This window comes from Pristiophorus japonicus, chromosome 15 (assembly GCF_044704955.1).
Source record: "Pristiophorus japonicus isolate sPriJap1 chromosome 15, sPriJap1.hap1, whole genome shotgun sequence".
NCBI classification, from domain to species: domain Eukaryota; kingdom Metazoa; phylum Chordata; class Chondrichthyes; family Pristiophoridae; genus Pristiophorus; species Pristiophorus japonicus.
The window spans coordinates 153,024,147-153,049,400 of record NC_091991.1 but is presented as its reverse complement, the minus strand read 5'-3'; the positions used below and the strand labels follow the sequence as shown (position 1 = coordinate 153,049,400).

The following is a 25,254-nucleotide window of genomic DNA, read 5'->3' as shown; positions in this document are numbered from 1 at the left end:
CTGCCCCTCAACCAAGTGGTCCCTCATCGTGTGGAAGTTTCAGGCTACAAATCCAAATGCTGATTCAGAAATGCCTGTTCTGAAGCAACTCGGTTGGAACATACATAAAGTTACACAGAATTTACAGCACAGAAACCGTCCATTCGGCCCAAGTGGTCTATGCTGGTGTTTATGCTCCACACGAACCTTATCCCACTCTATTTGATCGAATCCTAACAGCATATCCTTCTATTCCTTTCTCCCTCATGTACTTATCTAGCTTTCCCTTCAATACAACAAATTGACCAATGACTAAAATTAAAGCGATGAATAAGAACTATTTTTTGGTCCAGAAGTCACATTTTTATCCTGCAACATAAACCGACTGTGAAATATCATTAGTAGAAGACATTTAGAAATTACAACAGACCCTTACCAGACATGAATATGTACATGCCCATTTATAGTTCAGAGGTGTTTGACTCTCAGCAGGCTGGTCAGGGTCATAAGACTTGGTGCCATCCATCACAAGATCCTGCATTGTGGACCATGACCTGAATGTTCCACCATCTATTATTGGGATGAGTGCACTGGGAATGACCGTCACACTGGAATACGTGATCTTCACAAACGAGGTACCCTCAAAGGAAATGGTAAATACAACGCAGTAACTGCCGATGTCCAACGCTAGGTTGGGCAGCAGTAGGCTGGGCCTTTTCAAGTCAACGTTCCTCGGTCGAACTTCATTCACTGCTCGCAAAGTCACGCAGCTCGAAGTCTTGTAGATCTCCCATAAATATTCCACCTGATACTCTGTACATCCGTTGAGGTCGATGTCTGCCTCCAAGTAGTTCCTCTGAGACCGTTTCATGGTATCACCAAGGATCATGCTCACCTTGGGTGGATCACATTTCAACAACAGGATGGTCACGGTGGCCTGAACAACATAGAAACTCACAAAGTTGGAGGCATTAACCTCCACCTGGTAGTCTCCGGGACGTGAATAAGAGTGGGTCATGACTGATGTGTTTGCAGAGTTAATTTGGGACCCATCTCCAAACTTCCATAAAAAAATTGCTTGGCTGAAACTGGGCGTCACAGAGAGACTCAGGTGGACTGTGTCATTGACCACAGTGATGGATGGTGTCACTGTAAGTCTAGCAGTTAAAATCTGATTCTGTACTAGGATGACAGCTGAAATGTTCTCCCTCGATACATTGTTGAATGCTCTGAGGAAGACACTTAGTCGACCTTGCACCTTTGGTGTGTATGAAACGTTTTGCCCAGTGATGGTATCAGAAAAGTCTTCCAACACAAAATGCCACAGGTACACTACCTGAAAGCCACTAGATACTGCAGCACCGAAGGTTTTCATTAATCCTGTAGGGATGGCTTGCTGGTCACAGTTCACTAGCCTTAAATCCACGATGGGTTGTATTACGTGAATCTCGATACTGGTGCGGTCGCAGCTCACTTTGTTTCGCGCCAGCAAGGTTACTTTGTACGTCCCGAGGTGTGTGAAATGGTACTTGTAGTTGGTGCTGTTGAGCAGCATTGCAAAATTATCACTGACCTTTAACCAAAAGGCGACGTCAGTCCCAGAGGTCAACTTAACGGTGAAAATCACATCTTGGCCTGGAGCAACTGCCCACTTGGAGGCTTCAAGCTGAAGCCCTTGTATTTCATCTTGGACTGTGATATTCAGCAAAGCTGTCTCCCAGCTTACATCATTTGAGGCATTTAAACTGATGTTATATACGCCAGGTAAAGGGAATGATTCATTTAATTCCTTTCTGCTCTCTTGCTCTGTGGCGAATGGCAGTGTCCACAGCCAAGAAACATTGGTTCCACTTAGTGTGCTGGCCTGGAAGAACACCGCAGTGTTTGTGGCCACATAGTACTGATCCTGCGAGTTGCCCACAGTGATCGCCGCCCCTGCCACTGGCTCCTGGACACGGATCAGCAGGGATGCACTGCGAGAACTGAGCTTGTTTGCTGCAGTGACATTAACCTGCTTGACCCCTGGACTTTGGAAACGGTGATCAATGGAAGGGAGGGATGTGGAAATAATAGAGCTCCCTTCCAGTGCCCAATGGTAACTCACATCTGTGCCACTGCCCAGGGTCAAGGTGATGCTGGTCGATGCGTTCAATGCCACTGGCTCGGGTGAGGCCCTCAATGCAATATTACCAACGAGCTCAACAACTACAATCGACTTCTTCACAGTCACGGTCCCCAGCAGGTTGCTCGCCTGAAGGGCAATCTCATAGGTGCCCGCGTCAACAAAGCACATTTTAGAAGACGTTGCATTCGAATAAAATAGGACAAAGCCCGCCTTCCGAACAGTCCAATTGTAAGACACGTCAGTGCCAAAGCTAATTGCTGCTTGGAACCAGAGTGTTTCATTGGTGGCCAAACAGCAGCCCTCGACCAGGTCTCCCAACACCATCTGCAGACCCTCGATTTCCTCCAGCACACGGATCTGGACACTGGCCTGCTCCAAGCTCACTCCGTTCCCCGCCACGGCCGTCACGTTGAAGGTTCCGGGACTGGGGAAAGTGTGGGAGACTGCGGACGGGCCTGGGACCGGGTCGCAGCCGCCGCAGAAAGACCACCGGTACCGGACGAAATCGCCGGCTTGAAGACTGGCCTGGAAGCCGACAGACCGGTTGACTGGCGTGACCGTGGCACTGGCCCTGACCGCCAGCCCCCGCAGCGGCGTCTTCACACAGATCCGCAGCTCGGCCTCGCTTCTGCTCACCATGTTCCACCCGGCGAGCCCGACCGTGTAGTTGCCCGCCACGCGATACGACCGTGTGATATTGGTGCCCGTCCCGTTGCGCCCGTCGCCGAAGTCCCAGCTGTATTGGACCTTGTCACCGTGGCTGGCAGCCGTGAACGTGTAGAGCTGGTCCAGCACTAGGTCCGGCAGCAGCACCCCGCCGAGCTCGATCACCAGCCTGGTTACCGGCTCCTGGACCTCCACCCAGGCTGCGCCGCTGCTCCAAGACACGTTGTTGAAGACGGTGACGTTGACCGAATGCAGACCTGACGTGCCGAAGGTGAAGTTTGCTTCCCTCCCATGGACCTGTGGGTCGATCCCGTTGCCGAAATCCCACCAGTAGGTGTACTGACTTTCCGGGAGAGCCTCGGCTTTAAATTTGCTCTCGTCCCCCAGTCTCACGAAACCATTCGAAGGCGTGACCGTCACCTTGCTGACCACAGGTTGGACGCACATGTTTGAGTAATAATTGACTTTGTTGACGCTGCTGGACACCACCAGGTAGAGCGGGAAGTCCCCGCTTCTGGTGTAATTGTGATCAATGTTGGGGTCGCCCAGGATGGTCTCATTGGACGAGCCGTCTCCAAAGTCCCAGAAGAAGACGTAGTTGGCCGAATCTCCCGGTGTGTACGCGGTGAAGCTGATGTTGAGCAGCTCCCGGACACATCCGGAGGGATTGATCCTGCAGACCTGCAGCACGAAGACCTGGACAACGTGCGATGTGTTGGCCGTGCTGAGCGGGTTCACGGCGGTTACAGTCACCGTGTAATTGCCCACCGCTGAGTAAGTGTAATTCATCACCGAAGAACTGGTCGTTGTGGGCGGGGTCCCGTCCCCCATATCGAATATCCATGAGATCCGAGTTCCTTTCCTCGCTGAGGCGCTCACTATTGTTGGTGCCGACAGCTCGGTGGGGCTGTTGTCCGAGATATCCAGCTCCGATATTTCGTCCAGAACCTCGACACTTCGCTGAGCACTGATGATGCTGATAATATTGTCAGCTTGCACACTGACGCTGTACTTTCCAGTCCTCTGGAAGGTATGAGTGACTTTTTGAAGAGCCCCTCCACTCAATTGGGTGGAATTATCCCCAAAACTCCAGTTGTAAGTCACACCGTGCGTGGAAGGAAGCAGGCTGGCTTCGAATTCAACTGGTTTACCAGTGGCAAGGATGTCGCTGTTCATGTTAATGGAGAGGTTGCTCAGATAGCTGTAGACTCTGAGTGGAACAAGCTGGCTGATATTGTCGTATTTATCTGATACAGATACGGTGAGATTGAATTCACCTAGGAAGAGCAGACAAAACAATTGGTTTTATTTCATACTTGTCTGAAATGCAGAAACTGCTCCCTCCCTCCTGCTTATACCAACATTCTTCATAGAATGATACAGCACAAAAGAAGACCATTCAGCCCATCGTGTCTTTGCCGGCGCTTTGAAAGAGCCATTATCCCCGTTATAATTTCACCTGTCTCAGCCTCTAAGGGACCAACGCTTAATTTTGCTACTCTCTCCCTTTTTATTTACTTGTAGAAGCTCTTACAATCTGTTTTGATATATCTCTCTCTCCAAAAGCCACTTTGCTTCATTGCCTGACACTTCCTTTCGAAGCCTCTTGCGAAACTAATCTCTCTGACCATGCTTTTGGGCCCCCTCACCCCCTTATCCCCCCAGTTCACATCCTTGGCTCTGTGACATTCTTCAGAATGACGGGCGCAAGCTCGCTTTTGTTATGTTTTGGAGTCTAAGATCAGCTAATCAAGGTCTTCTGTCGTGTTGTAGGAAAAGTTCCAATGTGAGTGCATGTCACCCTGAGACATTGGCTAACTAAAGCACTTCAAAATGATTATTTATTTACACTAATGAATCGGCGCTGGATGAAATAAAGGCGGTTAGGAAGGTAACCTGAATCTAGGGGTCTGAAATGGGTTTCAACAGGAAACTAGCAGCTATGTGTGGCTTTAAAACCTGCAAGGAGGGGAGGGGGGTCAGGGGTTATTTTCACCTTGAACTAGCAGAGCAGATCACCTGCTCATTGTAGAACACGCCCGATTTTCAAACGGCTGATATTAATGGGCTTAAGATCAGGTGGATCCTATCATGGGCATCAAGGGGAAAATTACCCTCCCCCACACACCATCCCGCTTTCTGAAAATGCAATTTGGGAATCGGGTCATTTCAAAAATAAAACGGGTATTCTCCTGCTTTTCATTACAAGAGGAATTTCGCCCCCGAATTACTTCCTTGCCGGTCGTAACTGCAGTGCACAACATTCTTACAAGAAGCACGGCATCCTAACAAACTAACAGCCATACACCAGTGAGCCCATACTCGCACCTTACCTGGGTTTTGGTATACGTGGGTAACATTTTGTTGCAGCACAGCTTGTTTGACAGTCAGGTAAGGAACTGAGAGACTGAGGTTATAGGGGCACCTGAACTGATAAACCTTAGCACTGCTCCCATCTCCGAAACACCACCTGCAAAGCAACAGAAGCACTTAGCACAGTTTCCCCACTTCTGCACATGTACAGATGTGTATGAGCTTTGTCGTGTACAAGCATATTGGCGTTCCAGGTTTCAGAGGCTCCACACAAAGCCCTTATGACCTGGTTACGCACATGTTGCATCAACTAGTTGTGTGCTAAGTACCAGAAATGAAGGACTGGCTTCATATTGGCATTCAGTCACGGCATACACTGAACTCTAGGGCGCACCATTGGCTCCAAAGTACTTAGACTGGAGTCGACACAAAAATAAATCCTCTGAAGTCATTCACATTTCCAATTGGCATCTATATATCCAACAACCACTGGCTCAGTGGTAGTATTCCTGCCTCTGAATCAAGAGGGCTGGATTTGGGGGACTACTCCTAAGAGCCCTGGTGAGTGGAGCGCAGGATCAAAATACTGAATTGGCATCTCAGGGTCCTTCGTCATGCTGCAGGTCTGTAGGTAAGGGTTCTTTAGCTTAGGTTGCAGCCCACCCTCACAGAAAGTACTTGGAAGATAACGACCGTGAGGAAGGCAATTGGAAACCGCCTCAGCTGCCCTTCCCCAGTAACAATCTCACACGAGTGACTTCAATTAGGACCTGCCCTAGTGGCAAAACACAACGGACAGACGCTCAACAATCTTACACAATCAAAATACTGCGGACGCTGGAAATCCGAAACAGAAACACTCAGCACATCAGGCAGCATCTGTGGAGAGAGAAACCGAGTTCACGTTTCAGGTCCATGACCCTTTAACAGTACCCAACAATCTCATTGGCCGCCTTATTCAAACATTGCTAACCAGGAATTGTAGGAAGTCCACTCCCTTCTTCCTCGGTTATGCATACAGAGACTACACTGAAAAGTAACCAAGGTCAGCAGGCAAAGATCTTCAGTCGGCTTCTTCAGGGATTGCAGGGTGCAATCACTATTTAGAAAGAAAAGAAATAGTTTCTACCATTTACCTGAAGGTAGCATTGATGGCTGCATCTACTTTCACACTGGCAACAAATGTGTACGGGGTGCCTTGCACGAGGATGGCTGCGACACCGGAGACATTCAATTCGGCTAAGGGATTCTTCCTGTCCACTGTAACATTGCATATAATCCTTTGGCTGCTCACGTGATTGGATGCGGTCAGCTGCAACAGTGAAAACCCAAGCAAAGAAGGTGTTTCCTTTTGTACAGTGTCCTGGCCAATATTTATCCCTCAACCAACATCACAAACAGATTATCTGCTCATTATCACACTGCTCTTTGTGGGAGCTTGCTGTGTGCAAATTGGTTGCTGTGTTTCCCTACATTACAACAGTGACTACACTTTAAAAGTACTTCATTGTCTTTGGGAAACTCTGAAGTCGTGAAAGGTGCTATATAACTGTAAGTCCTTCTTTCGATTAAATCAGTACTTCGTACAACATTGCATTCAATGGATGACGTCTACGTGACAATCAAGACATAGTCAGAAATCTTCTAGGTTCAATTTTCAAAGATTTGTATTTCGCTCCTGTTTTCACCTCCCCTCCTATTTTTTTTTTAGCTGGCTTGCTCCCATTCACAAGATCTCAACATAAGTTTAGTTGAAGAAAGCCTTCAAGCCCAGTTGAACTCATCCTTCCAGAATACCAACTCTATTGGCTCCCCACAACATCATCTAGCTATTTTTTTGGCCTTCTGAAACTGAGGGCATATTCAACAATGGCATCTTTCTCCCATCTGCCACATTATGATTATTGTCAGCTGTGGCTCAGTGGGTAGCACAATCACCTCTGGGTCAGAGGGTTGTGGGTTCAAGTCCCACTGAGCACAAAACTACTAGGCTGACACTCCAGTGCAGTACTGAGGGAGTGCTGCACTGTCTGAGGTGCCATCTTTCGGATGGCATGTTAAACCGAGGCCCCGTATGCTCTCTCAGTTGGACGCAAGAAGATTTTGAAGAAGAGCAGGGGTGTTATCCCTGGTGTCCTGGCAAATATTTATCCCTCAATCAACATAACAAAAACAGATTATCTGGTCATTATCACATTGCTGTTTGTGGGAGCTTGCTATGCAAAAACTGGTTGCCACATTTCCTTCATTACAACAGTGGCTACACTCCAAAAGTACGTCATTGGCTGTAAAGTGCTTTGAGATGTCTGGTGGTCCTGAAAGACCATATAAATGTAAGTCTTTCTTTCTTTCTTTGACTGAGGATCATGGATTCCACATTGGTTTCAGATGATACCAACATGTAGGAAAGCTTCAAATTCATTCAGCACTAAAACATAGCCGTTTACCATGACAGGACGTCCTCCTGCTTTAGCCGCAAAGTTTAAAAACTGTGAGAGTAATGAAGACAAAACAACCAATTCCAGCCGCCGTTTCTACTTACGGAGAGTTTATAAACGGCTTCAGTTCGGTAGATGACTTTGTACACTTGATTGTAATGTATGAAGGACGCCTTGTCATCAACGGTCCATTTAAACATGACGCTTGTTCCGGCACTCACTCTTGCAGTATAGCTCTAGACACAGAAATATGGTTAAACTATTACAGAATAATAGGGGTGCTGTGCTATCCTGTTACAGAATTTACTGTTTATCACCTCTAGCAATACGAGAAAAAATTCATGTCCAAACATTATTTGACGACTGCAATCCATTTTGGCTACCACGAGTAATCTTGTCTCTTTTGTGTTGGTTCAGCTCAGTTGTCTACAATATAAGTTGTGGTATGAAGTGTAATACTTATCGGATTTTTCTCCTTCAAGCAGGGAAGCTTAAGAGTAAATAAGGAGAATCTGTTTCCACTGGCAGGAGGGTTGGTAATCAGAGAACACAGATTCAAGGCCATTGGCAAAAGAACCCGAGGGGAGATGAGGAAAACTTTTTTTATGTAGCAAGTTGTTATGATCTGGAATGCACTGCCTAAAAGGTTGGTGGAAACAGATTCAATAGTAACTTTCAAAAGGAAATAGGATATATACTTGAAAAGGAAAAAAAGTTGTAGGGCCATGGAGAAAGAGTAGGGGGAGTGGGACTAACTGGATAGCTCTTCCAAATGGCCTCCTTCTGTGCTGTATGATTAAATGAAAATACGCTTTTTCTCTTGCTGATTCTGTATTCTACACAAGCCTTACCCTAATGTAGCTCCTCGCTCCTACAGTTCAGCAAACAGTGTTTTGTATAGAATATCTCCGGAGAGGCAGGGGGTGATTTCTGTACTAATCAAGGATAAAGAGAATGGAGCATATAGCCACTTTACGCATGTAGGGGGTCATTTTGATCTTGGATGACAGGGCAAAACGGGCGATATCAATTCGGGTTCCTGTTATACATCTCTCAGTGAAAGTGTATAACGGGCGGCTGAATTGATATCACCAGTTTTACACTGTTGCCCAAAATCAAAAGTGCCCCCGTAGTATCAGCATGAAGAACAACCTGGTCAGGTACAACACAAGTTAGACGCAGCTTGAAGCTTTCTCTATACTACTAATTATCTTAACCACCCTTAACCCCAACCCCTGAAGAGCACCCCAAATTCAACTCATAAGAATTTTCAATTTCCCACACAAGTCATTTTGGGGCCTCTGTGATTAAGAATACCAATTTAGAACTGCGTAATGAACAGGATCATTCTGCAGACCCACACTGACTTGGAATGCCATTTCTAACACAAGAGACCAGAAACCGGCTTCCCATCTATTAAGATTGGCACAGTACAAGTACGGGAGGTTAAAGGATAGCATGCTTAACTCGTTGTATTATCTAAATTCCCCAATCTTTACATGTTATATTTTGTCGACCTGCTCCAATATTGGAAGACTGCCAATTCAATGAAAGAGTGATATCTACAGTTCTGCGGTTGACTGATATTTCCAATCCTTCACCATTATACATGAAAATAAATCAACACAGTCAATAAATGTAGCTGGAGCACTGTTTAGACTTTTAATTTAAAATAAGAATATATGAAATAGAATCAGGAGTAGGCTATTTGGCCCTTTGAGCCTGCTCTACCATTCAATAAGATCATGGCTGATCTGATTATGGACTCAGTTCCACTTCCCTGCCCACTCCCCATAATCCTTTACTCCCTTTTCGCTGTCTATCTCCGCCTTAAATATATTCAATGACCCTGCCTCCACAGCTCTCTGGGGCAGAGAATTCCATAGATTTACAACCCTCAGAGAAGAAATTTCTCCTCATCTCAGTTTCAAATGGGCGGCCCCTTATTCTAAGGCTATGTCCCCTAGTTTTAGTTTCCCCTATGAGTTGAAATATCCTCTCTGCATCCACCTTGTCGAGCCCCCTCATTATCTTATAAGTTTCAATCAGATCACCCTCATTCTTCTGAACTCCAATGTGTATTGGCCCAACCTACTCAACCTATCCTCATAAGTCAACCCCATCATCACCGGAATCAACCTAGTGAACCTTCTCTGAACAGCCTTCAGTACTAGGGGTCCGTAGGTCTAATGAGAAGGAGGAACTGAAGGATATCCTTATTAGGCAGGAAATTGTGTTAGGGAAATTGACGGGATTGAAGGCCGATAATTCCCCGGGGCCTGATAGTCTACATTCCAGAGTACTTAAGGAAGTGGCCCTAGAAATAGTGGATGCATTGGTGATAATTTTCCAACAGTCTATCGACTCTGGATCAGTTCCTATGGACTGGAGAGTTGCTAATATAACACCACTTTTTAAAAAAGGAGGGAGAGAGAAAACGGGTAATTATAGACCAGTTAGCCTGACATCAGTAGTGGGGAAAATGTTGGAATCAATCATTAAGGATGAAATAGCAGCGCATTTGGAAAGCAGTGTTGGATTGGTCCAAGTCAGCATGGATTTATGAAAGGGAAATCATGCTTGACAAATCTTCTGGAATTTTTTGAGGATGTAACTAGTAGAGTGGACAAGGGAGAACCAATGGATGTGGTGTATTTGGACTTTCAAAAGACTTTTGACAAGGTCCCACACAAGAGATTGGTGTGCAAAATCAAAGCACATGGTATTGGGGGTAATGTACTGACGTGGATAGAGAACTGGTTGGCAGACAGGAAGCAGAGAGTCGGAATTAACGGGTCCTTTTCAGAATGGCAGGCAGTGACTAGTGGAGTGCCGCAGGGCTCAGTGCTGGGACTCCAGCTCTTTACAATATATATTAATGATTTAGATGATGGAATAGAATGTAATATCTCCAAATTTTCAGATGACACTAAACTGGGTAGCAGTGTGAGCTGTGAGGAGGACGCTAAGAGGCTGCAAGCTGATTTGGACAGGTTAGGCGAGTGGGCAACTACATGGCAGATGCAGTAAAATGTGGATAAATGTGAGGTTATCCACTTTGGGGCAAAAACACGAAGGCAGAATATTATCTGAATGATGGCAGATTAGGAAAAGGGGAGGCGCAGCGAGACCTGGGTGTCATGGTTCATCAGTCACTGAAAGTGGGCATGCAGGTACAGCAGGCGGTGAAGAAGGCAAATAGCTAGGGGATTTGAGTATAGGAGCAGGGAAGTCTTACTGCAGTTGTACAGGGCCTTAGTGAGGCCTCACCTGGAATATTGTGTTCAGTTTTGGTCTCCTAATCTGAGGAAGGGCGTTCTTGCTATTGAGGGAGTGTAGCGGAGGTTCACCATACTGATTCCTGGGATGGCAGGACTAACATATGAGGAGAGGCTGGATTGACTGGGCCTGTATTCACTGGAGTTTAGAAGGATGAGAAGGGATCTCATAGAAACATATAAAATTCTGACGGGACTGGACAGGTTAGATGCAGGTAGAATGTTCCCGATGTTGGGGAAGTCCGGAACCAGGGGACATAGTCTTCGGATAAGGGGTAAGCCATTTAGGACTGAGATGAGGAGGAACTTCTTCACTCAGAAAGTTTTTAACCTATGGAATTCCCTACTGCAGAGAGTTGTTGATGCCAGTTCATTGGATATATTCAAGAGGGAGTTAGATACGGCCCTTGCGGCTAAAGGGATCAAGGGGTATGGATAGAAAGCAGGAACGGGGTATTGAAGGAATGATCAGCCGTGATCTTATTGAATGGTGGTGCAGGCTCAAAGGGCCAGATGGCCTATTCCTGCACCTATTTTCTATGTTTCTATGTTTCTATCCTTCCTTAAATACAGAGACCAAAACTGTATGCAGTACTCCAGATGTAGCCTCACCAATACCCTGTACAATTGTAGCAGGACTTCTCTGTTTTTATACTCTATCCCCCTTGCAATAAAGTCCAACATTCCATTTGCCTTCCTGATTACTTGCTGTACCTGCATACTAACTTTTTGTGTTTCCTGCACAAGGACCCCCAGTCCCTCTGTACTGCAGCACTTTGCAATAATAATGTCTGAAAAGAGCTGCAGAGTAAAGAAAGACTTAATAAAACGGAGAAGTGTGAGGTAATACATTTGAGGAGGGCTAACAAGGAAAGGGAATATATATTAAATGGTAGAAACAAAGGGACCTTGGAGTGTATGTCCACAGATCTCTGAAGGCAGCAGGCCAGGTAGATAAGGTGGTTAAGCAGGAATGCTTGCCTTTATTAGCTGAGTCATAGAACACAAGAGCAGGGGGGTTATGCTTGAACTGTATAAAACACTAGAATACTGCGTGCAGTTCTGGTCACCACATTACAGGAAGGATGTGATTGCACTGGAGAAGGTACAGAGGAGATTTACGAGGATGTTGCCGGGAGTGGAGAATCTTAGCTATGAGGACAGATTGGATATGCTGGGTATGTTTTCTGTGGAACAGAGGAAGCCGAGGGGAGACCTCATTTGAGGTGTATAAAATTATGATGGGCCTAGATATAGTGGATAGAAAAGGCCTATTTCCCTTTGCAGAGGGGTCAACAACCAGGGGGCATAAATTTAAAGTAATTGGTAGAAGATTTAGAGGGGATTTGAGGGGAAATCTCTTCACCCAGAGGGTTGTGGGGGTCTGGAACTCACTGCCTGAAAGGGTGGTAGAGGCAGAAACCCTCACCACATTTAAAAAGTACTTGGAAGTGCACTTGAAGTGCTGTAACCTGCAGGTCTACGGACCTAGAGCTGGAAAGTGGGATTAGGCTAGATCACCTCTTATTGGCCGGCACGGATACAATGGGCCGAAATGGCCTCCTTCCTGCCGTAAATTTCTATGAACTACAAAATGTATCTTACCACCAGAGAGTTGGACAACACCCGCACACTTGGGTCAGGCACGATCGTCAGTCCTTCAATCAGATCTTCAGCTTTCACTGCGACCGTCTTATTTACAGAACTAACTTTGTTCTTTGCAGTGATGACAATACCTGTTAGATTGCAATCTTTGAAAGCAAGAGGGATACGTGAGAAGCAAGTATCGTTATTATCTCTTTCACAGTTGGGGGAAAGCTCCGAAGGGCAGGCCGCCTCGCAGCTGAAAGTCTGGTTGCTCCCAGACCAACATGTTGACGTCCCGTCAGAAGACTTGACCTTAACAATAATGATGGCTCGATTCTTTGGCACATAGATCACACCATTTTGTTTCTGCGGGTAAATAACACTGAAGTCGGTAATTGGGGCCACGACCTGAACAGTGCAGGATAGGTTGCTGTAAAATGGCCTGTTTTCCATTGTAGCTTGGTAGGTATAAAAGCCCGGTGATTGTTGCCCGTGCTGAAGCAGCGGACTGCTCACAACAGTTTCTTGCCTGCGGATGTAGAGCACGCGCACGTTGCACACCTTACCATCGGTCCAGTTGACATTGGTCAGGTTGCTCCGGAAATCCATGGTCCCACTGGAATAGATTATACTGAAGTAGCTTTGTTGCCAGGGTGACAATTCGTTCTGTTGACACTGTAAGAAGGTTCCGGGCTTGCCATCGTGTTGAATGGCTATGATGTCATTGAACTGCACTTCAATGCTTTCATTTCTCAGCAGTATCTTAAAAGGGAGAAAGATTATCAACTTTCTAATATTCCGCTAATATCTAGATGGTAACATTAGCGGAAGGAAAAGGTTGAGTTTGGGATGATAGCCAATCAGTAGTGAGGATCTGACTGGGAGTTTAGAACTAGAGAACCAGCACAGAATACACAAACCTCGCGCCAGACTCAAAATTAGAAGGAATGAAGAGGGGTGATCTTTGACTTCCCCCCCCCCCCCCCCCGAGTCAGCCTGTGCTTGCCTGCCCATTGGTGCCGAGCCACCATGAGGGCCAAGAGGGTGCTCTGCAGCAGCTCACCGGTTAGTGGGAGGGCGGGGAATCAGGTGGCTACTAACTTGAGCCAGCCGGCAGGTCAAGTTTGAGGCAGGTGGGTGGGGAGGGGAGGGGTGGGGTCCTCAAACAGGGTGGCAGCTGGCCAGAGTTGCTTTAGTGAGAGGGATGCCCAAGTCCCGCCCATCGCCACCCTTACCCCCCCCCCCCCCCCAACCAGACACACACACACACACACACCACCACCAAAAAAGAGACGTTTCCTGGGCTGTTTTATAAGTGACCTCCAGCAGTCCCATTAAGGACTTTTGGTCAGTCTGCCCACTCCTACATGGAAATTGCAATCGTGATCCCACAACCAGCGCAGGACCGCAGCTTGCCTATTTAAGTAGTCACACACTTGTTTTAGGTAGGCAGGCTGTTTGTCCATCTACAGGCCTGACTGACTGTCTCAAGTGATCGAGATAATTGGTTGCGCCCCAGGCTACAAACAGAAATGGAAAAGGCATCAAAGGCAAGAATTGCGAAAGTGAAAGATCTTACCACATAGTGAGTGGAGCTGTCGGCTGGCACTGTGTAGGTAACTTCAGTCACAAAATCGTAACTTGGAATGCTTCCACTGTAGCGTGACGGGATTAAATTCGGACACTTAGTAAAGACATCAGCAGTGCAGGGTCTTTTGAGCGGCAAGCAGGATTCAGACAAACTGCACCACTTGGTGCCACTGACACAGCCATGGGTGGAGTTGCTGGAAGTTCGAGGTAAGCACAAAGCAAAAGGCGTGCATAATTCTTCATTGTCTGGAAGAATAAATTGTCCAATTATTTTGAAAGTATATATATTCTTGGAAACATTCCCCAACGCAATTGCACAGAAAAAAAATACACATTTTCAGGTTAAATTTTCTTAACATTTATAATCGATCACTGCGTAGAATTTTGCGTGGAACTTATATGTGTGGACCGCTATTACAGGAAGTGGTTGAGGCAAATAGCTTAGATGTTTTCAAAAGGAAACTAGATGAATACATGAGAGAAAAGGGAATAGAAAGATATGTTGAAAGTCTGAGATGGAATGGGAGACTTGTGTGGAGTATAAACACCAGCACAGACTAGTTGGGTCAATGGCCGGTTTCTGTGTTGTATATTGTTGTCTACTTAAGCTAAGAATTTGAGATCTCCTGACAAATTTCTCATGCAGTGACTTCCATTATTAAGCCGTTACCTGGTGTCACGAGGTGCAGGTCTGTTCCACCACATCTTGGTCGGTAGATCTTAAATCTCACCTGGACAGGATGGTTCAGATTTTGTGTGGCCAATTCAACCACTGACACGAAAGCTTTATATTTGAACCAAAGGCCCGGGAAGACCATGAGCTACAAGGCCAAAATATAGACAAAAGGATTAGCAACTGGCTTGATATAGAGAAGCGAAAACAAATCATCTCCCTTTTCCCGTTTCTAGCAACACCTTGACTAAAAATGACATTTAGTAAAAATTGCATTTACCTCCGTGACCTCGCCACTCCCTGTCTCAGTAATCTCCAACCCCAACACTCTGTGATATCTTTTGAATGAGACATTAAACTGAGGATCCGTCTGTCCTCTCAGGTGGACATAAAACACCCCATAGCAATACTTGGAAGAAGAGTAGGTGTGCTCTGCCTGGTGTCCTGGCCAACATTTGTCCTTCAACCCACATTACTAAAATGGATATCTGGTCATTTATCATATTGCTGTTTGTGGGACCTTGCCATGCACAAACTGGCTAATGCCATTCCCTACATTATAAAAGTGACTGTTATTTGGGATGTTCTGAGCACATGAAAGGTGCTATATAAATGCAAGCTATTTCTTTCTTTCTAATACCCCTTCTACTCTGCCCAAAATTGACGGGGGGTAATTGTCAATGCTACCACCTGTGTGGCATCTTGGTGTGGCGGACTGCCGGGTAAATTTAGATCAGTTCAATGGGGTGAAAATCAGGCGGGTTCTACAATGGGTGGGTGAACCTTTCTGCCAGGTTTCTGCCCAGCCGGCTAATTTGAAAACGACTTCTATGTCTCAGCCGCAAACTTGGAGTAACACCCCTATTGCACTGGAGTAACACCCCTATTGCAATAACGTGTCCTCTTTCATTTCCTACACAAGCCCTCCAGTGGCCTCTCTCAGTGAGATAGACAGATTTGGAGTAATTTTGCACTCTGAGCCCATGCCCATTTGGAACTGAATTGAGACGGCCCAAACCCATTCTCTATTAAGTAATGAAAATATGTGTAAATTCCCTCAACCAACACCTAAAACAGATGATCTGGTCATTAACTCATTGCTGTTTCTGGGACCTTGCTGTGTGAAATTTGGCTGCCGCATTTCCTACATTACAATAGTGACTACACTTCAAAAGTACTTCATTGATGGTGCAGCGTTTTGGGGCATCCTGAGGGTTGTGAATGGCGCTATAGAAATGCAAGTCTTTCTTTCCACACGGTGCAAGCAAAATTCAATTTTCAAAATCTGCCAGGCATAAAATGTGCACATTGTAAACACACTCACCTCACGATCATCTGACGCACCACACCCCTTTAAAAGCTGACTGTGCCCAAATGTAATGCAGGTAGACAATAACTTACCTCCACCAGTCCTGTAGATGTCGGTACATTGTTGTTCATGGTGATATTCTTGACAGGTAAATATGTACTAAATGCTGGAGTTCCCAAGAGAAAGTAAGCGGCACCTGGTATCTTTTCTGCTTTATAAAACACATGAAAAATGCCCATCAAATACAAGTTGTAAATGGTCACAAAATAACCGTTAAATACGAGGGGATTCTAATGTAAAAATGAGTCACTATCCAAAGATATTTCTCCAACTTATCAATTATTTACTTGGTGAGTCTTAATCATTGAGGTAGTTACACTGGACATGTTTTGTCTCCTGCTTATTGTGAGATTGTCATGGTGCATTTGGTCATAAACCTAGCGGGAAGATTTCCTCGTTTCTCTGTGTTTGCGACATCATAAACCCAGTGGGAGGAACATTGATGAGAGGAATCTTCCCACCTTGAAACATTTAAGCAAGTTAAATTGTCACTATTGTGTAAGTAGGCACTCTGTTAATGACTCCACGAGGCAGGGTTATGGTACTTAAACTGTGAAGACTGTAGTCCTTTATTGCAGCTCCTAGAGTGAACACACCAAGAGGTGAACTCCCTTTTATATTGGGTTACCTGCAGTGTGCAGGTGACCCTTAGGTCTCCAGCAGCAGCACCCTCTGGTGTACAGGTAAGGTGTGTACAGTGTGAAGGTACATTCAGTGTTACAGTACATCATAACATTATAAGCATGCATACATAACAACACTCCCCCCTAAGCATTTTGCAAGACCTTATTGCCATGACCTGGGGAGGTGATCAGTAGTGGGCTGTGGGAGGTTGTGATGAGGGTTGTGTGGGTGCCAGGTGTGATCCCTGTGCTTGAGGCTGGCTTCATACATTTACCCTCTCCTCACACACAGACCAGGTGGTTATCACTGTTGTGAGATCCCTCAGTGGGGGAGCTAGTGCAGCAGTGGGTAGGGTAAATACTCTGTGTGGTGGTGGGCAGGGCCACAGGACTGTGTGGACTCATTGTCCTCCATTGGTGGTAGAAGTCTAGTCATCCCAGGGTCCGCCAGGAAAGCTGGAGGGTACTGGCCTCTCGCTCCTGGTGCTGGCCCCGGTGGCCAGGGGGAGTAGGGCCGATCTGGGGCAGGTTGCCAGTGGTGGTGGCTGTGCTGCCCATTGACCGCTGTCTCTGCAGTGGGTCTGCTCCCACTGGGTGTGTGTGAGCCCTTCCTGGGGACTCACATTTGTCCCAAAAGTCCAAGCTACATGGTCAGGTAGCCCGCTGGACCTGGGGGTCTCCCACAGGGGGATATCTCTGGCATCTACACTGTCCCTGTAAAACCCGGTGTCCTTCAACAGTCTACTTCCTGTATACATGACACATTGGCTCCAATCATACATAGTCGAATCTACATTGTTATCTCTGTTTACATTGTTACTTACAGCATTTACATCACTTTCTTATATCTCAGTCTCTCCATACATGGTTACTTTTGTAATTTTAAAATTTCTATCATCATCATTAAGCATTACAAACTTGTTCTTAACATCACTTACACAAGCATACATTACACTTTTCTCATCAGTTACTTCGGCATCACAATTCCACGTTACATTGTCATGCCTGCATTCGCTAACTGCATTTTTAACTTTAAAGTCCTTGTCATCTTTAGAGTGAAACTGTCCCTTTAAATTCTTTGGAAGGGGGCCTACCAATCCGGTTCGCCGCTCGGTGCCATGTGTCGTTCCTCCAACGCTGTCTCTCGTGGTCTGGTCGTGGCCATTTTGATTTTAGGTTCTTCGCCTTGTGGTGCGACCGTCATCTTCTCGCTCTCCTCCAGGTAGGCTGTGGTGATCATTTCCTTCTCAGGTTCAGCCACAGACATCGGGAATCCACTTTTTTTGACGATGTTCTTCCCTCGGAGTCCTGCCCTGGCCTTGAAGGTGAAGTCCGGACGTTCGGTTTTGGTGTTGTGACGTCGTCGCTGCGCAGTCGAGCTGGACGGTAGGATTTCTAGGTGCAACGATAGATCCATGTTCGGCACTGCATGTGGTGTCGATGGCTGGAGCCCGGAGGCCGTTATCACTTCGACCGACTTGGACCTGCTTCATCCAACTTCTTCTCAGCAGCGTTGGACTATCGCCGGCAACGATCCACAGGGGAAGTTTATTCATCCCGCCGCCCTGGGAGGCCTAGTCGTCCACGCTGCCAACGACTGGGATTTTACCTTTGGTGTAGGTGAGCAGCTTCGCCTGGACAGGAGACAGGTTTGGTCGTTTGGCGGGATTGATCCAAAGTTTTTCAAACGTCATCGGGCTCATCAAGGACTGGCTCGCCCGTGTGTCGATCTCCATCGAAACTGGAACTCCGTTGATGTCTACTTCCATCTTCCACGGGGAACTTTCGGTGGAGCAGGTATAAATTCCATACTCTTCTGCCAGGGGTTGAGCAGCTTCGCCTTCATCTGTGTCGGAGCCCAGGTGATCAGCCAACTCTTGGTGAGTAAAGCTTTTTATACACATTCTCTGAAGGTGATCTTTCACGTTGCAGCCTTTGCAAGTATAATCTTTGTAGCGGCATTGTTGGGCCCTGTGGTTTCCTCCACAGTGCCAGCATGGGGCTAGCCGGTTGGCCCATGTGGCGGATTCAGGGTTGCGGGACTCGGGGCAGCATTTCTGCCTTTAGAAGTCGGCATTCAGTTCACTGTGCTCGTTAGTTTAGAGCCCTGTGTGTGGGTCATTATTCCCTGGAGTTGCCGACTGAAATCACATAGGCCTGGCTCACTTTGATTGCCTTCTGCAGGGTAACTGTGATGTCCGCAGAGAGCAATTTGTGGAGGAGGCCCTCGTGGCCGATTCCAATAACAAATATGTCCTTTCGTGCTTCGGTGAGGTGGTCGCCAAAATCACACGGTGCGGCCAACTTTCTTAAATCTGCCACATACTTAGCAATTTCTTGGCCTTCGGGTCGCCGGTGAGTGTAGAAACGGTGCCTGACTGTGAGGATGCTTTCTTTGGGTTTTAGTTGCTCTTGTATTAAGGTTACAAGTTCCCCATAGCTCTTGGTTGTTGTCTTCGCTGGGGCTAGGAAGTCCCTGACGAGGCAATGGATAGTGGGCCCACAACTACTAAGCAGGATGGCTCTGCGCTTGTTCGGCAGTGTAGCCGGTGTGTCCCCATTCAGGTCGTTGGCTATGAAGAAGTGTTCCAACCTTTCCACGAAGGCGTCCCAATCTTCCCCATCGGTGAATTGTTGAAAGTTGCTGAGATTCAGCATGTTGTGCGTGTAGCCGTGACCTTGTCGCCAGTTGTTGTGTATGTAGGCACTCTGTTAATGACTCCACGAGGCAGGGTTATTGCAGCTCCTAGAGTGAGGACACCAAGGGGTGAGCTCCCTTTTATAGTGGGTTACCTGCAGTGTACAGGTGACCCTTAGGTCTCCAGCAGCAGCACCCTCTGGTGTACAGGTAAGGTGTGTATAGGGTGAAGGTACATTCAGTGTTACAGTACATCATTACATTATAAGCATGCATACATAACAGTCACCATGCTTGATTTGTGCTGAGTTAGCCGATCTCACCCACAGCAACGGGCCTGAGTGCCCCAGACTTGGGTATGACAACATGGCACGACATCCAAGGAATCATGCCCAACCATGAGTCAGTGCCTTCAGAAGGGAACAGGAGGAAGAGTGAAAAAATTGTGGGAGAAAAGCTATCATTATTGTCACAGAAAGACTGCAATGAGGACCCCTAGACTGGTGCTGTGTTGAGGAAGAAGCCTATTGTTAGCCATTTAATAATTTTATTCACAAACCTCCGGCTCTGTATTCACAAACAAAATTTCTCCTCGTGGTACAGAGGTCTGTCTTCCATTCTCCTGCAAGGTTTGCGTCCATGAGCACGCAGGTATTATTGTGTAGCCTATTTATTTGTCCAGGAAACCAGTCCTGAAAGTTTTCAAGGGTAGACCCGTCCACCCACTGCAGTGTTCCAGCACTAGCAGTATCACTGAGGCCTATCCACACAGGATGCTCGCTGCAACAAAAACAAGAGGGAGTTAAAGCGTTCAGAGGGATTACAAAATAACCCAACATAAAGGCCCCCTCTGAATGTAGCAGGTGTGATCCCAGAGGTAAGGGATAATTCAGCAGGACAACAATGTAAGTAGTTACATTTCTGTGGATGGATGGCCAGGAAAGCTTACCAACTCCGATTAAAAAGTTCTCTAGAAAAGCGAAGGCTGAGGGGTGACCTGATTAAGGTCTTTATGATAATGAAAGGGTTTGATAGAGTAGACACAGAGAAAATATTTTCACTTGTGGGTGAGTCCAAAACTAGAGGTAATAGATAAATATAAGATCATCACTAATAAATCCAATCGGGAATTCAGGAGAAACCACTTTATCCAGAGTGTGGTTGAATGTGCGACTCCCTACCACAAGGGCTAGTTGAGACAAATATCATAGATGCTTTTAAGAGAAAGCGAGATAAACACATGGGGGAGAAAGGAATGGAAGAATATGCAGATAGGGTTAGATGAAGTGGGATGGGAGGAGGCTCATGTGGAGCATAAACACCGGCATGGACCAGTTGGGCCGAATGGCCTGTTTCTGTGCTGTAGACATGTAACAGCAGGTATATCACACTGACCATGATCAGATATCTTACTCCTTACACAGAAGAAAAGATTACAGTTGTTGGGGGGGAGGGGGTGTCATGCCCCATGACTAAGTGTGAGCTAGATGCAACAGTAAGGATCTTTTTCATTTTAGCTTTGACACTTAGAACATTTCGGTTTTATTTTGCCTCTTCCCAAAAACCCAGTTTTCTGAAAGTGGAATTTGAAATTTTATGTGTAATCCATTTAAATCAGATGCTACAGCTTATCTTCAGTCTTCAAAAGAGTCACAATTACAAACAAGTACTCCAGTCTGACAGTGACAAATCACTGTGAGTACAAGTTTCCCTCAGCACTGAAGTAAGGAAAATGAGGCACTTGTTGTCCATGTTACTGAGCAGAAGGCAAATGCTCAGAACATCGAATGGCCTTTTGCTGCATGAATGATTATCATTCATGTGCAGATTAGCTCTTTGACCCTGAATGCATTAGCTGCATGTGTTGTGCTGGCCAAATGAAGCTCTTGTTTTTTTGTCAGGGTAACAACAACAACTTGCATTTATATAGCAACCTTTAATGTAGTAACACGTCCCAAGGGACTGCACAGAAGCGATGATCAAACAAAATTTGACACCGAGCCACATTAGGAGATGTTAGGACAGCTGACCAAAAGCTTGGCCAAATAGGTAGGTTTTAAGGAGTGTCTTAAAAGAGGCGAGGTGGAGAGGCAGATAGGTTAGGGAGGCAATTCCAGAGCTTAGGGCCTAGGCAGCTGTAGGCACAGCCGAAAAGGATTACTGAAAGCTAATCACTCATAGGAGAAGAACCCAAAATGTAGGAACAAAATGTAAGAACAAAATGTAAGAAACAATAGGCAACAATATTAATAGGCTTATATGTAGCTTACCATCCTGTAGCGTTTACTATAAAATTCTGGATTTCGGGACTCTTTATAATTGCCAGGTCACCATTGCTGAGAGAGTGACAGAAGTGTTGAGCCATTCGCCACGTGGAACTATTTGTAACCAGCTTATAGCAGTGATTGTTGCGCAGATGTCCACCTAATGGACAAAATGGAATTTCTGTGGAAAAGTACAAATAAAAAATGTAAATTAGGAACATTTCTTCATCAGGGTGTTGATTTGATAAGAGTAGTGGATTACTGTTGAAGAAAGTTGGGTTGTGTGACTAGACGGGGCACTTCAATCCAGGAATTTTTCTCTGGGATGCTGAGGGAAAACCAGAGCAACATCTTGCTGGAACAAAGGAACAGGAGTAGGCCATTCAGCCCCTCAAGCATGATCTGCCATTCAATTAGGTCACGGCTGGTCTGCACCTCAATTCCATTTATCTGCCTTTGCTCCCTATCCCTTGATACCCTTGGTGAACAGAAATCGCAGCCTTGAAAATTTCTATTGACCCAGACGTTGGAGGGAGGGTGGTGGGGCAGGGGAGTTCCAGATTTCCACAACATTTTGTGTGGGAAAAGTGCATCCTAATTTCACTTCTAAATGGTCTAATCTCTAATTTTAAGATTATGCCCCCTTGTTCTGGGCAACTAGAGATGGGCAATAAATGCCAGCCTTGCCTACGACATCCACATCACGTGAAAGAATATTAAAAATATAGCCTGCCAACACCCACTCTCTACGCTCTCCACGTGACGAGTAGCTACTTGGGTAAGATAAGGGCAGCCAGTGCCTTTGAAACCATGCCTAGCGAGACTCAACACCTTCAGAAGGAAATTGGAGAAAGGAATGAGTTTTCCTTTTTACTCACCTTTTACTGTGCCATCATTAGATGCTGTAACACTCCACAATGCAGTAACACTGTTGCTGTCCCAGTTATAGATCCTAATGTCAATGCTTTTATTCGTCTGCACTACAGGAGGACAAGTCATCTCCAGCCTTCCAGGGGGAATGATGACATTTATTTCTACGTGCAGTGAGGTAACCTTGCTGCCTACAGAGAAGGCGACGCTGACCAGATATGTCCCCGGGAGACCGTATTTGTGGAACACTGCATGTCTGGTAGTGTTGAAAAGTGGAGACAGATCTCCAAAGTCCCACTGGAAAGTGCTAACATTAACTAAAGACTTAACAGTCAGCCGTGCAGCCTCAAAAAGGCTAAAAGTGCGCAGTTCAGCAAAATTGGCAATTGTAACTTCAAATGCTTGTTCTATAATAGTGCAGCCACAGACCTGAATAAACTTTCTATCTATCTCCCCTTGTGTACATACAGAGACTGAATCCGGTTCAAGTTTGGAGCCACATAGGCAATGACTCTCATTGTCCAAGGCAGCATACCGTTCACCCTCATTAAAACAGACTGCAATGCAGTTTTCTCTGCTGGAGTTCCAAGATGTCACCAAGGTTAAATTTACTATAGACTGTCTGTCAGGTGAGCAGGCCACAAATTCAGACCCTGAAACAAAAAACAAGAAATTGTAGTGTACAACTCGGCCCGAAACATCCCAAATACAGTACAGGTTGAACCTCCCTTATCCGGAACCCTCGGGATAGAGCCTGTTCTGGATAAGGGATTTTTCCGGACGAAGGGTGGTCACGTTAAATTAGATCAGGTACTGAGCAAGAGGATAATGGGGCTGGCTGGCTTAGGACTGGGTGTACGGCAGAGATCATGGAGGGGGTGGGGGGGGGGCGCTGGCGGCGGTGGATCGCGAGGTCAGGGTCAGGCCAGTGATTGCGGAAGTCGGCAGCAAGGAATGACTTCAATTTGTCCATGTCGGAGTTCTGCGCATGCGCCACCTGGTGGCCGGGAATGGTTCTGGTCGAGGGGTGGTTCCGGATAAGGAAGTTCTGGATAAGGGAGGTTCAACCTGTATATTCAAAACATAATGCAAAATATATCTAGAACACTTAGGGCTGGAATTTGGTTAGCATTTCCACTGGGTTTCTCAGCGGTATTCCTATTTTAGGGTTGAAAAGCACCCGGTGCGAGTTTCGTCAAAGTGTTCAGCCGGCGGTTTCGAAATATGGCTGGGGAGCGGACCACCAGCGTACAACACTCGAAAAACCGCTTCCGCCTGAGTTTGGTGGTAGCAGTGTTCCGTAGTTGCTGAAAAACACACAGCCCAGGAGAAACCAGCCAGAGAAGCGACGGTAGGTATGAAACCCTGCAAAAAAAGGTAAGTGAAGGTTTTTTTACATTCTTTTGCAGCGATGACATATCAAGAAACACAAGATCAACTGGGCTTGTATTCACTGGAGTTCAGAAGAATGAGAGGAGATCTCATAGAAACGTTTAAAATTCTGACGGGGTTAGACAGGTTAGATGCAGGAAGAATGTTCCCAATGTTGGGGAAGTCCAGAACCAGGGGTCACAGTCTAAGGATAAGGGGTAAGCCATTTAGGACCGAGATGAGGAGAAACTTCTTCACCCAGAGAGTGGTGAACCTGTGGAATTCTCTACCACAGAAAGTTGTTGAGGCCAATTCACTAAATATATTCAAAAAGGAGTTAGATGTAGTCCTTACTACTAAGGGGATCAAGGGGTATGGCGAGAAAGCAGGAATGGGGTACTGAAGTTGCATGATCAGCCATGATCATATTGAATGGTGGTGCAGGCTCGAAGGGCCGAATGGCCTACTCCTGCACCTATTTTCTATGTTTCTATTCACTGAAAAAGGGTCCTGTGAATGTTTTATAATTTTTGGATTTTTTTGAAAAATATTTTTTGTGTTTTCCCCCCTCCCTAGGCCCAACTCACAGCCTCGGACTAAATTATGAGTAAGTACTGCCCAATTTGACCAGGATCGTGTTTTTCGTCAAGAATTCACATGAAACACCGATTTTTCCCGCCAGGCAGAATTTTTTCCATTTTTTGATCAATTTTCTGCCGGCCTTAAATGAATAATCTCAGCGATTTTTGGTCATGAATCCGGTGGTGGCAGTTTTTGATCAAATTCCAGCCCTTAATGCTTAGAATACATTCATGTGGAGAGACGGGAGAAGCTGGGGTTGTTCTCCTTATAGCAGAGAAGCTGAAGAGGACATTTGAGTGAGGTGTTCAAAATCATGAAGGGTTTTGATAGAGTAAATAAGGGGAAGCTGTTTCCAGTGGCAGACAGGTCAGTCATGAGGAAACATTTTTTTAAGGTAATCGTTTTTAATCGGGAAGACACTGCCTGAATGGGCAATGGAAGCAGATTCAATAGTAACTTTCAAAAGCAAATTGGATAAATACTAGAAGGGAAAACATTTACAGGGCTATGTGAAAAGAGCAGGGAAATGGGACTAATTGCATAGCTCCACTAAAGAGCCAGCACAGGCACAATGGGCCGAATGGCCTCCTTCTGTGCTGTATCCATGATTCTATATACAGTGTCATGCACAGTCCTCACACAGCACCTGTTATTTGAAAACAATAAATGGCATGCACAATAAGCGTGCGGTATGCAACACAAGGCGATGGCTGTGTGAGATCATGGGGACAAGAGGAAAGCTATTTTGCATAAAATGTGAGGAGCTAAGCAGTTGTATGACTGTTTAATTTCATTATTGTTGAAAAGTGTTGCAACGACATTAATATAAAAATGATTGGAAATCACGTACAGTTTCAGTGTACTAAGGTATTCCTTTCTGCCATCTCA

The 25,254-nt window shown here is 46.0% G+C and overlaps 1 protein-coding gene across 1 annotated transcript in view; it reads right to left on the bottom strand.

Moving 5' to 3' along the window:
• pkd1a (polycystic kidney disease 1a) overlaps positions 1–25,254 on the bottom strand; it is a 191,551-nt gene that overhangs the window by 79,646 nt on the left and 86,651 nt on the right. Inside the window, exons 6-16 of the mRNA XM_070901126.1 lie at positions 22,422–23,066; positions 21,550–21,724; positions 19,839–20,059; positions 16,051–16,166; positions 14,647–14,797; positions 13,966–14,222; positions 12,405–13,148; positions 7,626–7,757; positions 6,220–6,395; positions 5,104–5,240; positions 416–4,047 (exon numbers count right to left, since the gene is read on the bottom strand). Of these exons, the coding sequence (XP_070757227.1) occupies positions 416–4,047; positions 5,104–5,240; positions 6,220–6,395; positions 7,626–7,757; positions 12,405–13,148; positions 13,966–14,222; positions 14,647–14,797; positions 16,051–16,166; positions 19,839–20,059; positions 21,550–21,724; positions 22,422–23,066 (6,386 nt within the window). The remainder of the gene's footprint in view (positions 1–415; positions 4,048–5,103; positions 5,241–6,219; positions 6,396–7,625; positions 7,758–12,404; positions 13,149–13,965; positions 14,223–14,646; positions 14,798–16,050; positions 16,167–19,838; positions 20,060–21,549; positions 21,725–22,421; positions 23,067–25,254) is intronic.